The 19,482-nt window shown below is 40.5% G+C and overlaps 1 protein-coding gene across 8 annotated transcripts in view; it reads left to right on the top strand.

The window, feature by feature from the left end:
* Nucleotides 1-19,482, top strand: part of EPG5 (ectopic P-granules 5 autophagy tethering factor) — a 126,390-nt gene that overhangs the window by 66,603 nt on the left and 40,305 nt on the right. For all 8 annotated transcript variants that reach the window (XM_022561821.2, XM_089895110.1, XM_089895109.1 and 5 more), the window contains 5 exons: nucleotides 2,652-2,796; nucleotides 5,362-5,533; nucleotides 6,657-6,819; nucleotides 14,872-15,014; nucleotides 16,428-16,584. In XM_022561821.2, coding sequence (XP_022417529.1) covers nucleotides 2,652-2,796; nucleotides 5,362-5,533; nucleotides 6,657-6,819; nucleotides 14,872-15,014; nucleotides 16,428-16,584 — 780 coding nt within the window. The remainder of the gene's footprint in view (nucleotides 1-2,651; nucleotides 2,797-5,361; nucleotides 5,534-6,656; nucleotides 6,820-14,871; nucleotides 15,015-16,427; nucleotides 16,585-19,482) is intronic.

The raw sequence follows: 19,482 nt of genomic DNA, 5'->3' as shown, positions 1-19,482 counted from the left end.
AGGAAGTGCCTGAGGGGCTTCAAGGAATGCTCTTATTAAAGAGCTGGTGGGGAGGGGATATACAGGTCTAGAGTTCAGGAATGGGGTAGTGTGGGAAATGTGGGTGTAATGGTAATAGAGTATTTGGATTAAGAAGAGGACTGAAGATGGAACTCTGAGAAGTAACATTGAAAGGCACAGAGAAATAAGGCTGAGAATATAGGGCCAGAGAAATAGGAAAAATACACAGATAATCATGGTGTCCTGAAATCTTTTGAGTGCAGGTCCATACTCTATCTCTTCTTTATACTCCACAACCCAAAGCCTTATCTGAGAATTTGCATGTAGTAGGTACTTGGTCAGTGTTTTAAAAAATTAATCATAGCTTTCTTGGTTCTTTAATATTTATCTTGGTTCCCCAGCATTTATACGGTTAATTGCTTTCTTTTTTTTTTTTTTAGTCTTTGCTTGCCATTTGATTTTTAAAAAATTTTTTTTTATTGGAGTATAGTTGTTTTAAAATGTTGTGTTAGTTTCTGCTGGCCATTTAATTTTATAGCTAGTATTTTGAATCAGTAATTCAGGTTCAGAGTTGTTCTGTCTTTTAGTGGTTTCTGAAACATCTCTGCTTACCCATTGTTAATTCTCAGTATTCTTTTCTAATTGTTAGCCTCTGTCAATAGTACTTTAGCACAGAGGTGGAGAAAGTGACATCCAGACCTCAATTAAAGGAGATATGTATACACAGTAGGAGCATCTGGTACAGCAGCTCAAACAGTTTGGTACATCCAAGATCCAGGCTTGTGATCCGGATGACTTTGGTGTTCCTTCTCTGAGTCTGGAATGCCTTGTGCCATGATTGGTTTGGAAATAACGATTTAGGACTTCATGGGAGTGTGCTAATTGAGAAGGCTGAAACATTTTTACATTTATAGGTATCCTTTAGAACACTCCAAATCAGAAAAAAAAAAAAAGAAAGAAAACCATTGTCCACAAAGCCACAGTCCTTATCTGCTCATCAGCTATTACTGTTTGTAGTTTTTGGTGTTCATTGATAGTTGACTTTCTTTTTTACTAATGACGGTCCACCATTCTAATATATAGTCATCACCAGAGTGAAATATATGCCAGACATATTTTATGCAAGACAAATATGCAAAATATGCAAGACAGCTCACTGGAGAGTGGGAGGAAAATACTGGAATTTCTGTTTCTATTTTTTTTGGTCAATCATATCTATTTACTTATTTATTTTACCTTTTATAATGAAAAATTCAATCATACAGAAAAATAGAATAGTATAATAGACATGCCCTTCTCCCTCTGCCTGTATGTATCATGTGTCTAGTTTCATCTATAGCCAATCCAATCCCACCACCATGTTGGAGCTAATCCTAGAGGGCATTTGATACATATTTTAAAAGACAAAGATTAAAAAAAATAACAGGGCTTCCCTGGTGGCGCAGTGGTTAAGAATCTGCCTGCCAATGCAAGGGACACAGGTTCAAGCCCTGGCCGGGGAAAATCCCACATGCCGCGGAGCACCTAAGCCCATGTGCCACAACTACTGAGTCTGAGCTCTAGAGCCCGCAAACCACAACTACCGAGCCCACGTGCCACAACTATTGAAGCCTGAGCACCTAGAGCCCGTGCTCTGCAACAAGAGAAGCCACGACAATGAGAAGCCCACGCACCGCAACGAAGAGTAGCCCCCACTCACTGCAGCTATAGAAAGCCCGCGCACAGCAATGAAGACCCAACATGGCCAAAAATAAATAAATAAATTTATTAAAAAAAATAATAACATAACCCCAAGAGCATTTATATCTGAAATATATTAACAGTAATTTCTTAATATCAAATATCTAGACAGTGTTCAAATTTCCAGTGCTCTTGCAAATGTCATAAAAGTTTTGTTTCTATTTACTTTTACAGTTTGTTTGAATCAGAGTCTGCATTTTGTAATTGGTTGATAGTTCTTATTAATCTGTTTAAATCTATAGGTCCTCCCCTTATCTTTTTTTTTAAATTGCAACTTATTTGTTGAAGAAACTGGGTAGTTTGTCCATAGAGCTTCCCCACAGCTTGGATTTTGCTGGTTATAACTTTGTGGTGTAGTTTAATATGTTGTTCTGTCCCCTGTATTTCCTGTAAGTTGGTATTGGGACCTAGGGCTTGATATAATCCAGATCCAATTATTTTCAATATATTTATTTTTTATCTCTTAAAAATTTTTTTTTTTTTACCTATGTCTTATATTAGTTCAGTAGTATACGTATGTAATTTATAAATATACATTTAGTGAGGCTGTTGCAATAATTTTTTCCAGTCATGGTACACAGTCAAAAAGTTTTGAGATTCCTAAGGTTCTTAGACATTTTATTTTTAAATTTATTTATTTGGCCGCACCACGCGGCTTACAGGATCTTAGTTCCCTGACCAGGGATTGAACCCGGGCCCTAGGCAGTTCAAGTGCCAAGTCATAACCACTGTACCGCCAGGGAATTCCCTAGAGTGCCCATTTTAAATGTGATTTATCCTCGTGCTTGGAGAGCCTGGAGTGGACCACCTCATGTTGAAACTTATGGGTTCACTTTAAAGTTAAATATACAGTTTTATATGTGAATATGTGATTCATTTCTGAAAGTTAAAGTCCTGTGGTTCCATTTTAGGACCTGTGGATGGAGTATTTGAACATGGAGCGCATACATTACGAGTTTCAGGAAACCATTAGTCTGTGGATGCAGGCCAAGCTTGAGTCCCATTCTACACCCTGCAGTTCGTCAGTGCCACTGGACTTCACTGATCCTTTGTTGGGTGAGTTGTGTGAGTGCGCATCAGACCCTTTGAATGAATGAGTGAGTGAATGAATGAGTGAATGAATGGGTGAGTGAGTGAATCGGAGCCATTGAGGGTTAAGGTTCACAAAGTGTACCCCTCAGTGAGAATTGCTTTTTTAGGAGTTCATTGTTAACTTGTTAACCACTTGGGGTTAGGTTATGCTTTGAATGAGAGAAATTCCAAAAACAGTGAGGACTTAAATAAGATAGGGATTTTTTTTCCATGTAAAAGAAGTCTGGAGGCAGGCAGTTCAGAGCAGTAGCTTTATGGCCTGAAAGCCTTCAAGGACCCGTGCACCTCCTATCTTGCTGTCTCACTGTGTTCACATCTGACATCCACTTATGGTTCAACGTGGCTGCTTAAGCTTAAGCTGTCACATTTGCATTCCATTCAGCGGGTAGGAAAGTCTCCCTCTTTTAAGGACTCTTTCAAGAAGCTGCTCATAGACTTTCCAGTTACATCTCATTGGCCCACACTGAGGCATGACTCTTGCCATGGAGTTTCCCCACAGTCTGGATGTTGCTAATTATACCTTTGTGGTATAGTTTAATGTTTTTCTGTCCCCTGTATTTCTTGTAAATTGGTATTGGGAAAGTGATTATGTACTTTGTGGTTCATTTTCTGCATGATGCTTTAAAAAGATATTTTAATTGACTTACAACATGTAAAGTAGAAGCTAGAATTTAATTATTTGGGGTTTGCATTGAGCAGATAAGGAACCTGAAGTGTATGGTGGTTAGGTAACTTTCTGAAGTCACAAAGCTGGGGCTTTGAAGAGCAGGCTTCAGAGACCCTGCTCTTCACCACTTGTCTTGTTTCTGGCGATCAGTACAGGTTGCAGTTCTAAATAAAGTTAAAGCCTAGATTTTTAAATAATTAGTTTCAGGTTTTTCTCAGATGAGAGCAGGTTAGATGATGATTATATCAAACGATGGAACTTGTGATTGTGATTGTAGGAAAAATTTCAGCAGCTCTTCATAGGTTATTGTATACTCACGACACCAACTTCTTTTTCTTAAATTTGTTGGCTTCGTAACTTTTTGTCAGTTGTGGTCCAGAGTGGTGATTATAGTTAAATATGCTCTGAGTTAAGTTTTTTTCTGTCTTTTGTTTTGGATTTAAAGTACCACCCTTGATTTTTCTTTTGTAATAAGTTATATTGGGTTAGAAAAAGACCCTCCCCACCTCCCCCACCCCCATTTTCCTTTAGAGTCGTGACCTAATGTTGCTTGAAAGAGACTTGAACATAGTCAGGAGTCTTACCCCATGGTGAGTATCCAGCTTTGTTACATTCTGTGCATAGAGTGGTAGTTCTAGTGGAAAAACCCCAGCTATAAGGGACAGTCCTGGACTTGACCTGTTTGGAATGTTAAATTCCATCTGTTTGGATTACAAACAATACAAGTTTTCTTATGCCAAGTAAAGTCATGGCTATTAAGTTTTCTTTAATTTTTCTTAACAAGAATAGAAAATTGAATGCTATATCTGGAATGAAATCGGAAATTCAGAGTAGTCCCTTAAGTACTTTGTTAACTTACTGACTTGAAATTCCTTTGACCTCTCCTGACCTCTGTTATCTTACATGGCAGCATTTTTCTTCATGTTCTTCAGTCCCTATGAGCTGTGTGGTATGTGGATAGTATAGTGAAAAGAAAGGAAGGGAAGATAGGAATTTATTGGACACCTACTGTGTATTCAGCTGTGTACTAAGTGCAGGAATATAAACATTTAAGTTGGATTGACCAGTATGAGATCATGTGAAATCTAGTGCAAAGTTGCATGGTACAGATTTACCGTTTTTTACCTTTATTTTTCTTATATGGTACATTATTTCTTATTTGTATTCGTAAATCAGTTTTTGAGTGAATGAACGAATGAATGAATGAATGACTGTATGGCTACATAAATATAAGTTCTGTAGGAGTTCATGCCCATGTCTTCATTCATTTTAACTCTACTACTCTCCACCCTCCTGTTCAAACCTTGGCCTAATGTAGGACTTTTCACTCAGCTTCATTCCATAATGCCCATTCCTCTTTCTCCTATTCCTATGAAGTTTATTTGGATGACTGCATTAAACTCTTAACTGGGCTACCTGCCCCATTTCCCCAGTCCACTGTCCAGATGATAGCTACCATCTTTCTAAAGCTTGCTTCGAGTTATTCACTAGATCCCTTTTACACTAGTGTCAAGTCCAAACACCTTAGCATGTTATGCAAAGCTGTCTAGGGTGATACTTTAAGATTGTGAGCAGTAGGTCTTTAACTATCATCAAGACTTTTTGAGGATAGGAATTCTATTTAATCATATCACATGCTCCTGAGCTCCCAGCTCCTGGGTAGAGTATTATTAGGCTGGTGGGTGATCCCTCAGAACTTGGAAGGAACAAAAGATAATTTTATTCATTTAGGCCTCTGATGATTGAAACAACTATTCTTCAGATCTCTAACATTCTTTATGAAGGTAACAGTTTAGTTTTGTAGTACATTATGACCTAGTAGTAGCCGTTATTCAGTAAATATGACTTAATTTTTTTTTCAGCTAAAGAAAGGGTTTTAAATAACCTGCGGAAGCACGAGGACCCCCAACCTCCCCTTGTTCTGCAGCCAGTGAGGCCTCCTGTGCCAGTTATTTCCTCAGCCTCGATCCTGAGTCAGAAGGACGCCATCCAGCTGGTACGCACAGACCTGAATCTGCTGCGGCAGCAGGCCAGGTAAGACCACAAGCCCTCCAGGATCATGCTTCTGTGCTTGCTGCTTTGACAGCCTGATGAGTAGCACCTAGAAGAGCTTCTTCATTAGCCTCTTCACCACCAGGGTAATTTGACCAGACTGGCTCAGATGGTTACCTTAGTTAACCAAGTTGTGACAAGTCTTTTAATTTCATGTGGAAATTATGTGGTGCTTTCATGGACTATACATTGTACAGTTTCTTGTGGCATTTCTGAGTGGCAGCAGTGCCAGCTAAATTTTTTTCTTATGCTTTCCCTGAGGAAATCTGATACTGGAAAGATGGTGTTAAAAGGGAATGAAATGAGATTTACTCTCTTTTGTCACTGCTTTGCTCTCTAACTCTCCATATTCTTTCAAAAATTGACACAGATACTTGATCGAAGTGTGGGAAAGTCATTTTAGTATTTTGAGTTCACAGTGGATGCAGAATGATCAACTGTATAAGGTTTTGATTGTACCTTGTGATCCTGTGAGGAGGAGTGCGTGTAGAGTCTGTTTTATTTATAAAGTGAAAGAGTTTATCTTTGCAAAGCCCATGGGAATCAATCTCTTATTGGCCCTTTATCCCTTGGTTGTCTTTGGTTTAGTCGTGTATCGTATGTGTGTTGTTTGCACATGCAACACACAGGCCTCCTGCACACCACCGTAGTAATCAATACAGTTAAAACAGTGTTGACACCCATGTAAACAACTAGCTTTTCATGTCTTCCACATCTCAGTTTGAGTTGCTAATATCTAAGAAGTCACTGGTACTTACAAATAAGGTACCCCTTTAGGATGATTAAATCAGGATGGAATTCTCATTTGTTCTTCTGCATTTAAGGGTTCATTTAAAAAAACGTTGATATAACACAGATTCTAAATGGAGCTTTGTTTCTGGCTAAAAACTTGTCTTACTTTTCCTTCCTTTTTTAACTCTCTGACTGCCAGGGAGAGGGTTTGGGTGAGTCTTGGCACACACACCTTTGGTTTTTTGTTACTATGGAATTCTTGTGCCTTATCGTTCTCTAATGCAGGCTGGGGGTGACTGGAAGCCTTTATCACTTATCATAAAATCTTTCCTAAGACTTTTTTTTTTTCTAACCTACCGATGATGTTTTTCAGAACTGCAGCTCTTCGGGAATCTCAGCAGGTTGTGCTGGACAGTGAGCTGTTGGACACAATGCCCAAGCAGTATGTTAATCGAGAAGAACAGACCACACTGCATTTGGAGTGTAGAGGCAGTAGTGGCAAGAAGTGCCAAGGAGCTGGAGTTGTAACAGTTCAGGTAAGATTAAGTGTCTTCATAATTCAGAGAGTTTCGTTTGAGTCCCTAATATTGGCATATCATTGAGAAAGACTGAAAGAAGTATTTAGTACGTCATCCATGTCCCAAAACATTTAATAGTTCTGGGGAGAGTGAAGATACACACAGAGCTAATCACTTATTTCCGTAAGTGCCGATGAGTCTTATAAGACAGATAGTCAGATAGAACTGGAAAGAAAAGGGGAATAATTGAGATGATTCTTGGAGAGAGGGGCTCAAACTAGTGTTAAAAGATTTTGGTGATGATACTTTGGATTCAGTTAGAAGGAATGTGGGAATGGGGTCACCATGACTTCACCTAGGGGTCAGTGGCTCAATCGATCTGTTTCAGTTGTTTTTTTTTGGGGGGGGGCGGTGATTCATGTTGGAAAGGTTAGAACTCACATTGGAAAAGATCATTATGTGGGGGCTCTGGCTGAATGCTGTGGGTAGTGGGGAGCCACTGAAGACAGAGGTGGGAGGCACATGTGAAAAGCAGATCAGTTGGGTGGAGCTTGCCAACAGGCCAAAGTTGGGTCTATGACATCGAAAGGACTTCAGAATGGAAGGTTAGCCTTAGCCAGTGTGTCATAGCACTCACTTTATGCCAGGTAGAGTCTAAACACTTTACAGAACTTGTCTTATCCTCACCACAATACTATAAGGTGGGTATCTTTATTGTCTGTATTGTCCAGATGAAGAAATAGAGGCATAGAGAGGTTAAGTTACATATCCGAGGCCGAGGTGACGCTGCCAGTGAGTGGCAAAACCAGGAAGGCCCAGGCATTCCAGCTGCAGAGTGCATGCTCCTTAGTCACTGCATGGTACTCTTTCTGCAAGAGAATTCAGTATTCCGTGAGCTGGGAAAGAAATGGTTGGAGACAGGCGCTACCTGTTCCTTGACTACACTTGCACAAAAATAGCTTCTCTTTTTGCTAGCTTTTACAAATTGGGGTATTTCTCTTACTGACTCTTGGTTGTCTTTCAAAAATTTCCCTTCTTTTTGTGCCGGTCCGTATTTTAACACTTCTGATGTATTTTTCATCAGTCTTTTCTAGGAGACTGTTTTCTTAAAATGTCTTCTTTGAAATAATTTTTTATACTCATATTTTTTATTACATTCAAATTTCATTTCTAATTTTTTTCAGCATAGTTGTATGCGTCTATTAAGAAATTTGGCCTGGAATGTGAGATTCCTAAATACTGAGATAATATCTTTGGCCGGGTACCTTATGAAGTTAATTTTCTTTTGGTGTGTTTTTATTCCCCCAGTTGCTAATGCTTTAGCAAGACTAAGGTAGAGGTATTTAAGAAGGATCACTTGCTAAAATAATAAAACAGGAAGAAAAGTTTGCCAGCTGAGGGTGGAGTTTGAGTTGGTGGGAAAAAGGCTGAAAATGTATCTAGTTATAATAAAAAAGGGACATTTTATTACCAATCTGTGTTTTTACAAATATCGTATTTTTCCATATTTTGAAATTACATATCTTTGTCAGGCTGTTAATTCTATATAGAGAAGGGAATTCTCCTAAAATGCATTTTTTCAGTGACTACTGAGGTAAGTACAAAGAAATGTCTTTCCAATTCTGGCTAATAGCTTACTGTTTGAAGAGTTGTAAATATTTGCCGTCCCAGCCAAAGAACAGGTCTGATTGCTTGACCTCCTATTAAATTGCAGGGTCTTGCAGTGGAAAATACCACTAGGCAGACCTGGGAGCTTTAACTCTAAGCCTACCAGTGACCTGTCTTTTTTCCTTTTCAGAAAAAGGGATCATAGTCTTGATTTATCTGAACCCTTGAATTCAAATTTCTTTTATAACCTTTAGTTCGTTAATTCTGAAATAAAAAGGTACACCTTTCTAAAATACCTTCAAAATAATTTTGATTATTATTTTGAGGAGGGAGATCAGAAAGAAGATGATCTATGATAGGGATTAAAATGAATATGCCTTAGATTTTGCTTTTACAGACAACACAAAAAATACTTTTCAAAAGAAAAATTGGTAGATGTTAAGCTTGAAGAAAGAAGTAAAAAAACAAGAAAGGACACACAGCAAAAAAAGAGGAGATTTTATAGAAGCTTAAAGAATTTGAAAAATAGCTGTGTTTTGTGGCCATAACCTCATTAGAAATATCCAAGTTTTCTTAAAGCACATTTTAATTTTCTGCTGGCCTTACTTGTTGCCCAGTGCCCTTTCAGTTTAGGATGTCCCGTCATTTGGAAAATCCAGAAGCTTGGGAACTCCCACTGATGGCTCCTAGAAGTATCAGTATCAACAGTACTACTCCAGCCATTATTTTGCCTAATGATGCAGATGTGCCAGGGGAATTAAAAATGTAAAGACAGCAAGCAACTTTCGTAGTCTGAGACTTAACTAGGATTTCTTTGGAAAATTTTACAGTAATTGCGAATTCCAGCTGTCCTGGGCAGTATTTACTGGTTGATACTTCTAGGAACTGAAGATAGAATTTTTTTTTGCTACTCACTAATGGCTAAGAGCAAAGTGGAGGAAAGTTAAAACTCTAGCTACCATGAAGCTTGGGCTTATCTAAGCAAGTCAGTTAGGTTTGCTCTGATTTATTTATTTATTTATTTATTTTGCGGTACGCGGGCGTCTCACTGTAGTGGCCTCTCCCGTTGCGGAGCACAGGCTCCGGACGCGCAGGCTCAGCGGCCATGGCTCACGGGCCTAGCCGCTCCGTGGCATGTGGGATCTTCCCGGACCGGGGCACGAACCCGTGTCCCCTGCATCGGCAGGCGGACTCTCAACCACTGCACCACCAGGGAAGCCCCTGCTCTGATTTTTTGTTAAAGATTGTACTTGAGTCTAATGCTGTCCATTACACAAATGGATGACTTTAGTTTGTAGGAAGAGAGGTGTTTGTCAGGGGTAGGGAAGGTGAGTTCTGAGTGTTTATGGCTCATCAAGAAACTGTCACTGGGAGACAGTATTCCTGAAGAAGGTAGATTGTGTTATTCTTACAATGTAAAACTGTAGCCCCTCTATATACAGGTGTCCAGTGACCACCTCATGGTTGTGATTAGTAGTGTTGATCCTGTCTGACATCATTCTATCATCTGGTGATGCTGAACATCATGAGGCCTCTTCTAGATTCCTCAGATCTCCAGCCACTTCTCAGTTTCCTCCAGGGTTCCTCAACGCTTGGATTGCTGGTTGTGCTTGGTTCTACTCCTGATTCCCTTCTTCACTGTGATGCCAGCTGCTTTTGCCTTTTGTCTGTGCTGGAGTTCTTAATCTGGGGTTTGTGAAGGGTCTTTAGTGGGCCAGAGAAGACCCTGAAAGTGTATAGAATTTTTTTTTTCCTGGAGAGTTCATAGATTCAGTCAATCCTCAACAGTCCATGACCCCCGAAGGGTCAGTCCATATGTTGATGACTCCTGTTCTGTTTGTCTAGTCCAGAATTCTCTCTTGAGTCCCAGGTCTAGACTTCTTGCTTACTTAACATTCTATGAATGTCCCATAGATACCTCAAACTCCGTAGGTCCTAAACTAATCTCATCTTTACCTGTCAGACCTGTTTTTTTCTGTAATTCCACTTACCTGGGCTCCCAAGATGGAGACCGAGGCATCGGTATCCACATTCCCCCCACCCCGTCCCCCCATACTTCCTATCTAGTCGCTTTCCAAGTCATACTTGTTCTGCCTTTGAAATGGCTTTAAATGTATGCCTTTCTCTGTTTGTATTGCCATTGCCCTATGGTCGGCGCACATCACTTCTCCCCTGAACTAATACAGCAGCCTTCCTGTCCATAGTCTTTCTATCTAGTTCATTTTCCACCATTCATCTTTTTAAATACAAATCTGATCACATTTCCGGGCTAAAAGCCCACGTCGGTTCTCTAGTGTCTAAAAGGAGTATGTCTTTTTGGACCCTCCATAATCTGTTCTTAATCTTTCTCTAGCAACATCATTTACCCTCTCTCCCACTCCCCAAACCTTCTATTTTCTAGCAATTTAGACCTTTTCTGTTCTGCAAACATGACATGCCTGTTCTTAGCATATGCTGTTATTTGTTCTCCCCCACTCATTTCTGAGCTTCTGCTCATCCCTTCATTCCTTGGTTCAGGCAGCATCTTTTCTTGAGGTCTTTCTTGACTCCTCTAGTCAAACTGAGATATTCCCTCCTCTTATCACAGCTTGAGCATAAATGCTGTTGTAGTTACCTGCTGTTTTTCCTACCAGACTGTAACCTCTTTGGGAATAGAGCTCCTGTCCTTATTCATCTGTATTACCAGTAGCACCTAGAATGGCTCTTGGCACGTGATAGGTACCCTTTAACACCCCTGAATCAGTCATTGAGAGCCACAAGCACACGACTTGTTAGACTGCATTACAGCTTGTTTTGTGTTATGATTACTTCTGTAGCCTTTAACAGATTTTGAGTTACCTGAGGGCCAGGATCTTGTCTTTTTCATGTTTATGTTGTCAGTGCTTCACACAGTCAGTGTCACAAAATGGATGTGTTTGAAGGAATGAACGATGGATACATACTCTTCATAATAATCTCCCTGAAGATATTCTCTGGCTGTGGAAGACATGGAAGTTGGAACTTTTTCCTACTAGAAATTGGCAGTCATTTTTGATCCTGCTTACCTTTGGCCAATTTAATGCTTAATTGGCCAGTTTAATGCTTTCCATACAAAATCCTGACTTAAATACCACACACTGCTCCACTTACCTTTTTACTCTAATACAAGTGTCTCCTGGGCATTCGATCTTGGAAAGTGGTAAGGCTGGTCATACTTCAGTGCACTACCTTATTTCTCAGCCCTGTTCAGAGTATTTCTTATCCCTTGCTTGGGCACTTTCACATTCCAGGTAATCTGCTAGGAGCTTTGCTTACGTTTTTCACTTAGCTTCACAGAATGAGGAAGAGAAAGCAGGTTCAGAGAGACTCAGAGACTTATCAAACTCACACAGCTATTAAGTGGCTCAGTTGGAATTCAAGCCCGCATCTATTTAAATTCAAGAGTTGTGCTTTTCCATTCAATATTGGGAAATGGCCAGGCCATTTCCTTTGGCTCTTTCAGCTCTGATTTTTGAAAACTAGCTGATCATGACAGTCAAATCTCATTTGAATTAACATGTGTACCCCTTTCTTTCTGAGTTAGTGTGATAGGAGTGCTTCTTTTTCAGTGATTAGAGAATTCCTGGATTGGATGAATTTTTAAAATCAACTTCATGGAAAATAATTTTATATTTCAAGTGCGAATTTTAAGTTCTAAAATTAAAACATGTTAAGCGTATTTTAAATATAAATTTCAATGGCTCTTTTGTAAAGATTTCAGATTATATCATGAAAATATCTTATTGCTTAGTAGAATTTTTCTGTGAGGGAAAGCCCTGGAAATTTCCAGCCATCTGCAAATGTTTGAACTATGTATAGCTTGTTTGGGGTATACAAAAGCCAAAGATATTTTCTGGGAAGTGAGACGTGCCTCTTCTGTGGTCGCCTCTCCTAACAGAAGCCTCGAATAATTTGGTGATATTCCCTGAGGATATGGGGTGATTTATAATAGGGTTCCTTTTGTTGTTCTTTGGTATTGTGGGGCATGTTTGCTGGACCCAGGACTGATTTATTATCATGTGAAAAATTGCTCATTTCTAGAAATGAAAGATGGAAAAGACCCCCTGAGGGCCTCACATTATTTTAACAACTTACTGAAGCACATGCTTTGTGCAACTTGTGTATTTCTTTGTCTACTTATAGTGACTCAAGGGGACGGGCTTCCAGCACGCTGCTTTGTTCTATTGTCTACAGCTTCTTGTAATTATGAGCCGTTAGTCATTCAATCTCTCTCACCTCCCCTCTAGTAAGAAAAGAAAACTTTTAACAGTGGTAGGAAACAAAAATAAGTAGACTAGGAAATTATGATAATATTGGGTTTTTTTGTGAGAAAGTTTAAACTTTCCTAAACTAGTTGATTTTCTTTTATTCTTCAGCATCAGCAGTTTCTACAACATGGGGTAGCAGTTTTAAAGTTCAAGTTACAAAGTGATTTTAGTCTTGTCTCTCTGCGTTTCCCAGTCAAGTGAGCCTCTCTTTTTTACTACCCATTGTCTTTCCACTTCCCTTCATTCTTACTGTCTTCCTTCCTCCTCTCAGATTCTTTCTTTTCCTCTCTTTGATGCTTTCTCTCCAGGTCAGCCAAGGGCTGTGACTCTCAAAGACCCAGTTTAACTGTACTTGGTGACATATTGGGCAAAAAAGCTGACTGCACATACCCCTGATCACATTTTGGGCTATTAAACATTGGCCTGTTATTTGAAAGATTTGAAATAAAATATTTGTATTGATTCATTATGTGGTTTAATGGAAGTAATTTACTTTTTAAAATCTTTTGTTTCTCCAGTAGTAAAAATTGAAGTAATTGTTAACATTATATGCTCTTGGATATTCACTTTTATGCCATTTTTTAAAAAAATTAAATAATACTTTATTGCGAAAAAATGCTAAGCATCTTTTATGCCTTTTGATTCATAGTAACAGCCTATTTTTTCTGTAAAACAAGAAGTTTTATAAAGATTTTTAACACAACATTGGTGAGTTTTGTGGAAGAAACTTATTACCATGATCATAAAAGTAGGGGCTCAACATGCCATCTATCATAGTTGTGCTGCACTGGGCCGCTGTGTAAAGCAAAACAAGCAGGACCATTGCCCTTCATGAGCTTTTGATCTGGAATTTACGAAAATAATTCTGGCAGGGATATAAGGGATTCATTTGAGCAAGTTTGTGAATTAAGTAATTACATTATTTATAAACAAAGGATACCTGTAATCACTGCAGTGGTGGCTGAGGCCTGGGTTTGGACAGGTGCATATAAAGGAAAATGTAGACTCTACTGCTCACCCAAGTGATTGGGGAAAACTATGTGATGAGAATGTAGGATTTAAAATTCCTGCTTTCTAAATGGTCTGGTCTCTTCAGCATTTCCTGCCATGCCTGCAAGATAAGTCCAAATTCCCTAACCTGCATTAAAGGTATCTCTAAGACAGGCCCCTCTGCTCCCCAGTCTGATTGCACTGCCCTCTTCAGCCCTGACCCCCTACTTGGTTGAGCTCTTCTTGGCTGTCCCTCTGTCCTGTCTCCCACAACTGCTACATTGTGTTGCAACCTGGGCCTAGGATGTTCTCTGTATCTGTCCACAGGCAAAAAAGGACATTAAAAATGTACATACAAAGCAGTTATCATATAGGTCACCATCAATTAATTAGAGAAAGGAATATTAACAACTCCCTCAAATAGGAAAGACATAATCTTAAATAAAGTATAGTTTTAAAAAAATTGAAATAAATTTAGTTTTTTTTTTTTTAAAGCTCAATAAATTCTTCTTATGTTTCACATCTTTACTGAGAACCAATACAAATTTTATCGAAGACCGGCTTTTAGGAACCACTGAATTAGTTGTGCTTTCCTAGGCACGCAACTGGTGTGGGCACTCCTTGTATTTTATCTTATTTTTGGTGTTTCTTTTATAAGTATATATCTTTTCTTCCTTTCAAAATGGCAGTTGTTTTATTAAAAGATTTGTGTCATCCTCTTTTTATCTTTGGTGCAGATGAAACGTGCAGCCACAGTGTCTTGAGTCAAATTATATGTGCTTCTGGATTGGGAGAACAGAGAGGGGTTATGGTTATGGGGAGGGATGGCCAACAGAGGGGGGCTTGATGTGCTTCAAGAGAAGCCCCAGTGGTGGAAGACACTGAGTTTATTTTTGATCAGAATTGGAGCATTGAAGCATGAGTGACGTAGAACATAGCCTACAAAAGGATCTGAACCAGCAATGAACTAATTCAAGTTTGATTCTTCATGAAAAGCCTGAGATTCTCGTATAGGTTTTTGACGGTTTTTTCCCCATCCTTCTCAGGTTCAGCTGAGAGTTTTGAGTTACAATATTAGTTGTAATAATATTCTCTTTATCGAATACCCAAGATATTTTTAATAAAATATCTGCTCTAGAAAGCTGTAGGGGCAAATAAGTCTGTTGACCACTTTAACTTTTGTTAGTTTGAAGGTTTGCATAAGAATGAAGCAATAAGCCAACAGCTTCATGTTTTGCGAAAAGAAGTGAAGCAGTTGCAAGCAGAAGCTGCTAAACCACCATCACTTAATATTGTGGAAGCCGCTGTGCATGCCGAAAACTTGATTACGTAAGTTTTGAGGGCATTATAATTTAAAATACTATTTGTTATTACTGACAGTAATCATACATGCTGCTATACCCACCAGTCACCCACTAATTAGTACTGGGATCAGCAGCCTTTGGGCCAAATCTGACCTGCCATCTATTTTTTTTTTTTTTTTTTTTTTTGCGGTACGCGGGCCTCTCACCGTTGTGGCCTCTCCCGTTGCGGAGCACAGGCTCCGGACGCGCAGGCTCAGCGGCCATGGCTCACGGGCCCAGCCGCTCCACAGCATGTGGGATCCTCCCGGACCGGGGCACGAACCCGCATCCCCTGCACTGCCAGGCGGACTCCCAACCACTGCGCCATCAGGGAAGCCCTGCCATCTATTTTTATAAGGAAAGTTTTATTGTGACATAGCCATGCCCATTTATTTACTTAATGTGTATGGCTTTTATGCTACAATGGCAGAATTGAGTGTAGTGACAATTTATAGCCCATAAAGCATAAAATATTTATTATCTGGCCCTTTGTAGAATAATTTTGCTGACCCTTGAATTAGGAGGTGATACATCACATTAGAATTCAATCACGGAGAGATGTAGTGCTTAAGTTTTATATTAAAGTCACATTTACCCAGGAAGTCATCATTGTCCATTCAGATTATTGAGCAAAGTAGGCAGTGGAATTGCTCAGGGGAACTAGGGCTCTCAGGTGTAGTTGCCAACCTGCATTTGACCATTGTGGTTTCTCTTAGAGCTCTCCTTTTTCTTCCCAAAGCCACCAGGACATTACCTGGGAAAGGGGAGGTTGACTCTGCCTTTTACTGCAGAGGTGACTGCACGTTCTAGTACCAGCAGCTAATCCCCCAGTAGATTAGGATGGTAGTGTGGACAGGGGAATTGAGACCTTTTGTGGGTTGGATTGGGGCTGGGGGTCTGGGAAGGAGGAGAAGATAAGGTGAACAAGAGGTTGATGTTTCTTTTACTAGGAAAGAAACTCAAAACAGAGTGAGAATTAGAAGAGATATCTTTTACTCTAGGATCTTATTCTATACAAAAATCTTTTTCTTCAACCTAAGTCAGTATTTTGGATATTAAAATTTAGGGAAATCAAGTTTCTTGTGTTTAAAAATATGTATTTGTATTATAATACATGAAATTGAGTAATAAATTATGAATTACATACAATTATGAAAATATTTAATGTTAATAAAGGCTGAGTTTTTTCCCCCCAGGAGGACGTAAAATCACTTCTGTGTATTGAAAAGTTATTGGGTCAAGTTAGAAGCTGTCCCGTGAAATATTTCTAAAGTGGCATTCATATGGGGCTCTGAGGACTCTTAAGAATACTGCCTGAGAAATGTAGAGTATCAGGGAAATACTGTGGGTCTGGATTCTCTTACTGTAGACCAATAGCCTTACCTACATTTTCCCACAGGTCCTTAGTGAATGCCTACCAGTCACACCCCACCCCTGGGGTTCAGAAGGTTGGCATCAGCCTCTTCTTTACTGTTGTGGATTACGTCAGCGATGAGACCCAGCGTCATCCTCCCACAAGGCAGTTCTTTACTTCATGCATTGAGATCTTGGGACAGGTAAGGTTATCCTGTGTTTTTAGCCTTATTTACATATGATGAGTCCCTACAGTGTCCTCATTAGATATAGGCATGGTTGACTCCAAACTTATATTATAGGTTCAGAGTCTTACCTAAGTCAGGAGCCCCTTTGAATTGTTGACTTCTCAAGATGTCGTTAGAATTGTTGGTATGGAATTCTGCTTTTCATACAAGAGATATTAAATTATTAATACATGTAAGTCTCTGGGGAGACATCAGATTCTATCTTATGCTGTTTCTGGTAACAGTGGTATTACCAAAGCTCTTTATTGTTTATAAAATTCTTTTTGATTCATTATTTTATTTCACCCTCACAGTGACTCTGTGTGATTGATAGCATTCCCATCTTAAAGATGAGAAAACTGGTCTCTAAAAGATTAAGTGACTTGCCTAAGGAGTACCGCTGATGAGTGCTGGAGCTGAGAGTGACCCCAGGTCTTCTGACTCAACATTCCGTGCTTGCTCCACCTGTCCATTGCTGCCTCCCAGTTGCTAGTCACCATTTATTTACTTATTTGACTTACTGTTAAATATATGGATATTTAACAAGGGCAAGGGCATTGTATCCATGCAGATTATGAAGTGTGTCATAAAAGCAAGAAATGCCACTTGCTGGAAAACATATAAATACTAATTAATCATGTACTCTCACCCAAATTCAATTAAATAAGTACCTATTTATTGGATACTTTTAGGGAGGTGATACTGAGCAGATATTAAAATAGATGTTTTAGAATAGATTTTTGCCTGATTATAAAATTGTTGAGTGCTTATTGTAAGCAATACTGACAGCATAAAAAGTATAAAGAGGGGGCGGAGTCAAGATGGTGTTCTAGGAGGATGTGGAATTTGCGTCTCCTTACAACTAGGGCACCTACCAGGCACCAGAGGGGGACCATGGACACCTAAGGGGACGGGAGGAACCCCCAGTGACTGGGTAGGACATGGGACGTGGGGGGAGTGCAGGGGGAGGAGAAGTGGAGGTGGGACGGGAGTGGTGTCCCTGAGGGGTGGCTGGGGGAGGGGAAAGGGGGGAATTGGGGAATGATTGGGAGGGCAGAGGATCCAAAGGGAGCGTGGCCAGGTTTTCCCTGCCCACTTAGGTCCCCAGGAACCTGATGAGATCCCGGGCCTGATCTTCTGCTCACCTAGGCCCCCTCCAGCCACGCGGGTCCTGAGGGAGTGAGAGGGAGGGAAGGGGGAGCAAAAGTAAAGGCCAGACCTCCGGGACCGGCATCCCTGAGGGGTGACTGGGGGAGGGGAGGAGTTCCTACACCCAGTGGGACCCACCCACGGTTAGGGGTCCAGTGGCGATGGGGGCCACCCTGGGGGAGATGGTGGGGGAGGGGCATGAAGGAATGGAAGGGAACGGGGCCAGCGCTTTCCCTGTCCACTTAGGCACCGGGAAGCCTGTTGGGCTCCCGGGCCTAATCCTCTTGCCCTCCGAGCCTCCCTCCTGCTGTGCAGAGCCCAAGCCCCGCCCCTACACCCCCACCCTGGACCCCACCTCTACACTCGGAGAAACGCTTCAACGCTCTGGGCCTAAAATCCACCCACACACCCTCACCCAGGGCCCCACCTACAAACCCTGGAACTCCACACTCCACAGGCCCTCCTTTTCACGTGCTGCCTCTCCCCTTCTGCGCAGGTCCTGAGCAGAGGCCCCGCCCCACGCTTGAATGTCGCCCCACCTAGGCCCCACCCCCAAGGCCTTTTCTGGCTGCTTGGATCCTGAGCCTAGGCCCCGCCCCATGCTCAAACGTCACGTCCCACCTGCCTAGGTCCCGCCCCACCCTAAACCCCACCCCTGCCTAAATTCCACCCCGCCTAAACTCTGCCCCCATAGCCAAGGCTTTTTTTTTTTTTCTTTTCCTTTTTTCCTCTTTTAGATTGGGGTTCTGTTGATTCTTTTATATTCTTATTTTTCCTAATAAATCTTTCATTTTTGTATTTTTCTTTTATCCCTTATACTTTGTTATTCTCTCCTTTGGCTTGTTTCCCCCTCCCCCCTGCCCCCGCCCTTCTTTTTTTTTTTAGTTTTTTTTTTTATTTTACCTTGTTGCAGTTGTTTCAGTTATAGTTTTATTTTTCCTAATATAATTTTTGTCTTTCTAATTCTGTTTTGTTTTTGATTCTTTGATATTGTACTGCTCCTATTTTTCTTTTTTACTGCTCCACGAAGCTTGTGGGATCTTGGTTCCCAGGCTGGAGGTCAGGCCTGAGCTCCTGTGGTGGGAGCTCCAAGTCCAAACCACTGGACTAACAGAGAACCTCAGACCTCAGGGAATATCAGTCGGGGTGAGGCCTCATGGAGGTCCTCACCTCAGCACCAAGACCCAGCTCTATCCAACTGCCTGCAAACTCCAGTACTGGACGTCTCCGGCCAAACAGCCAATAAGACAGGAATACAGCACCACCCATCAAAAAAAAAAAAAAAAAAAAGAAACAACAAATAAATATGTTACAGACGAAGGAGCAGGGTAAAAACCTACAAGACCAAATAAATGAAGATGAAATAGGTAACCTACCTGAAAAAGAATTCAGAGTAATGATAGTAAAGGTGATCCAAAATCTTGGAAACAGAATGGAGAAAATATAAGAAACATTTAACAAGGACCTAGAAGAACTAAAGAGCAAACAATCAATGATGAACAACACAATTACTGAAGTTAAAAATACTCTAGAAGGAATCAATAACAGAATAACTGAGGCAGACGAACAGATAAGTGAGCTGGAAGATAAAATGGTGGAAATAACTGCCAGGGAACAGAATAAAGAAAAAAGAATGAAAAGAGTTGAGGACGGTCTCAGAGACCTCTGGGACAGCATCAAACGCACCAACATTCGAATTATAGGGGTCCCAGAAGAAGAAGAGAA

This window comes from Delphinapterus leucas, chromosome 14 (assembly GCF_059928025.1).
Source record: "Delphinapterus leucas isolate spDelLeu-1000000601 "Yukka" chromosome 14, BTC_Dleu_Yukka2, whole genome shotgun sequence".
Lineage (NCBI taxonomy): Eukaryota > Metazoa > Chordata > Mammalia > Artiodactyla > Monodontidae > Delphinapterus > Delphinapterus leucas.
The sequence above is the reverse complement of the archived record's forward strand: the minus strand, read 5'-3'. Positions and strand labels throughout refer to the sequence as shown.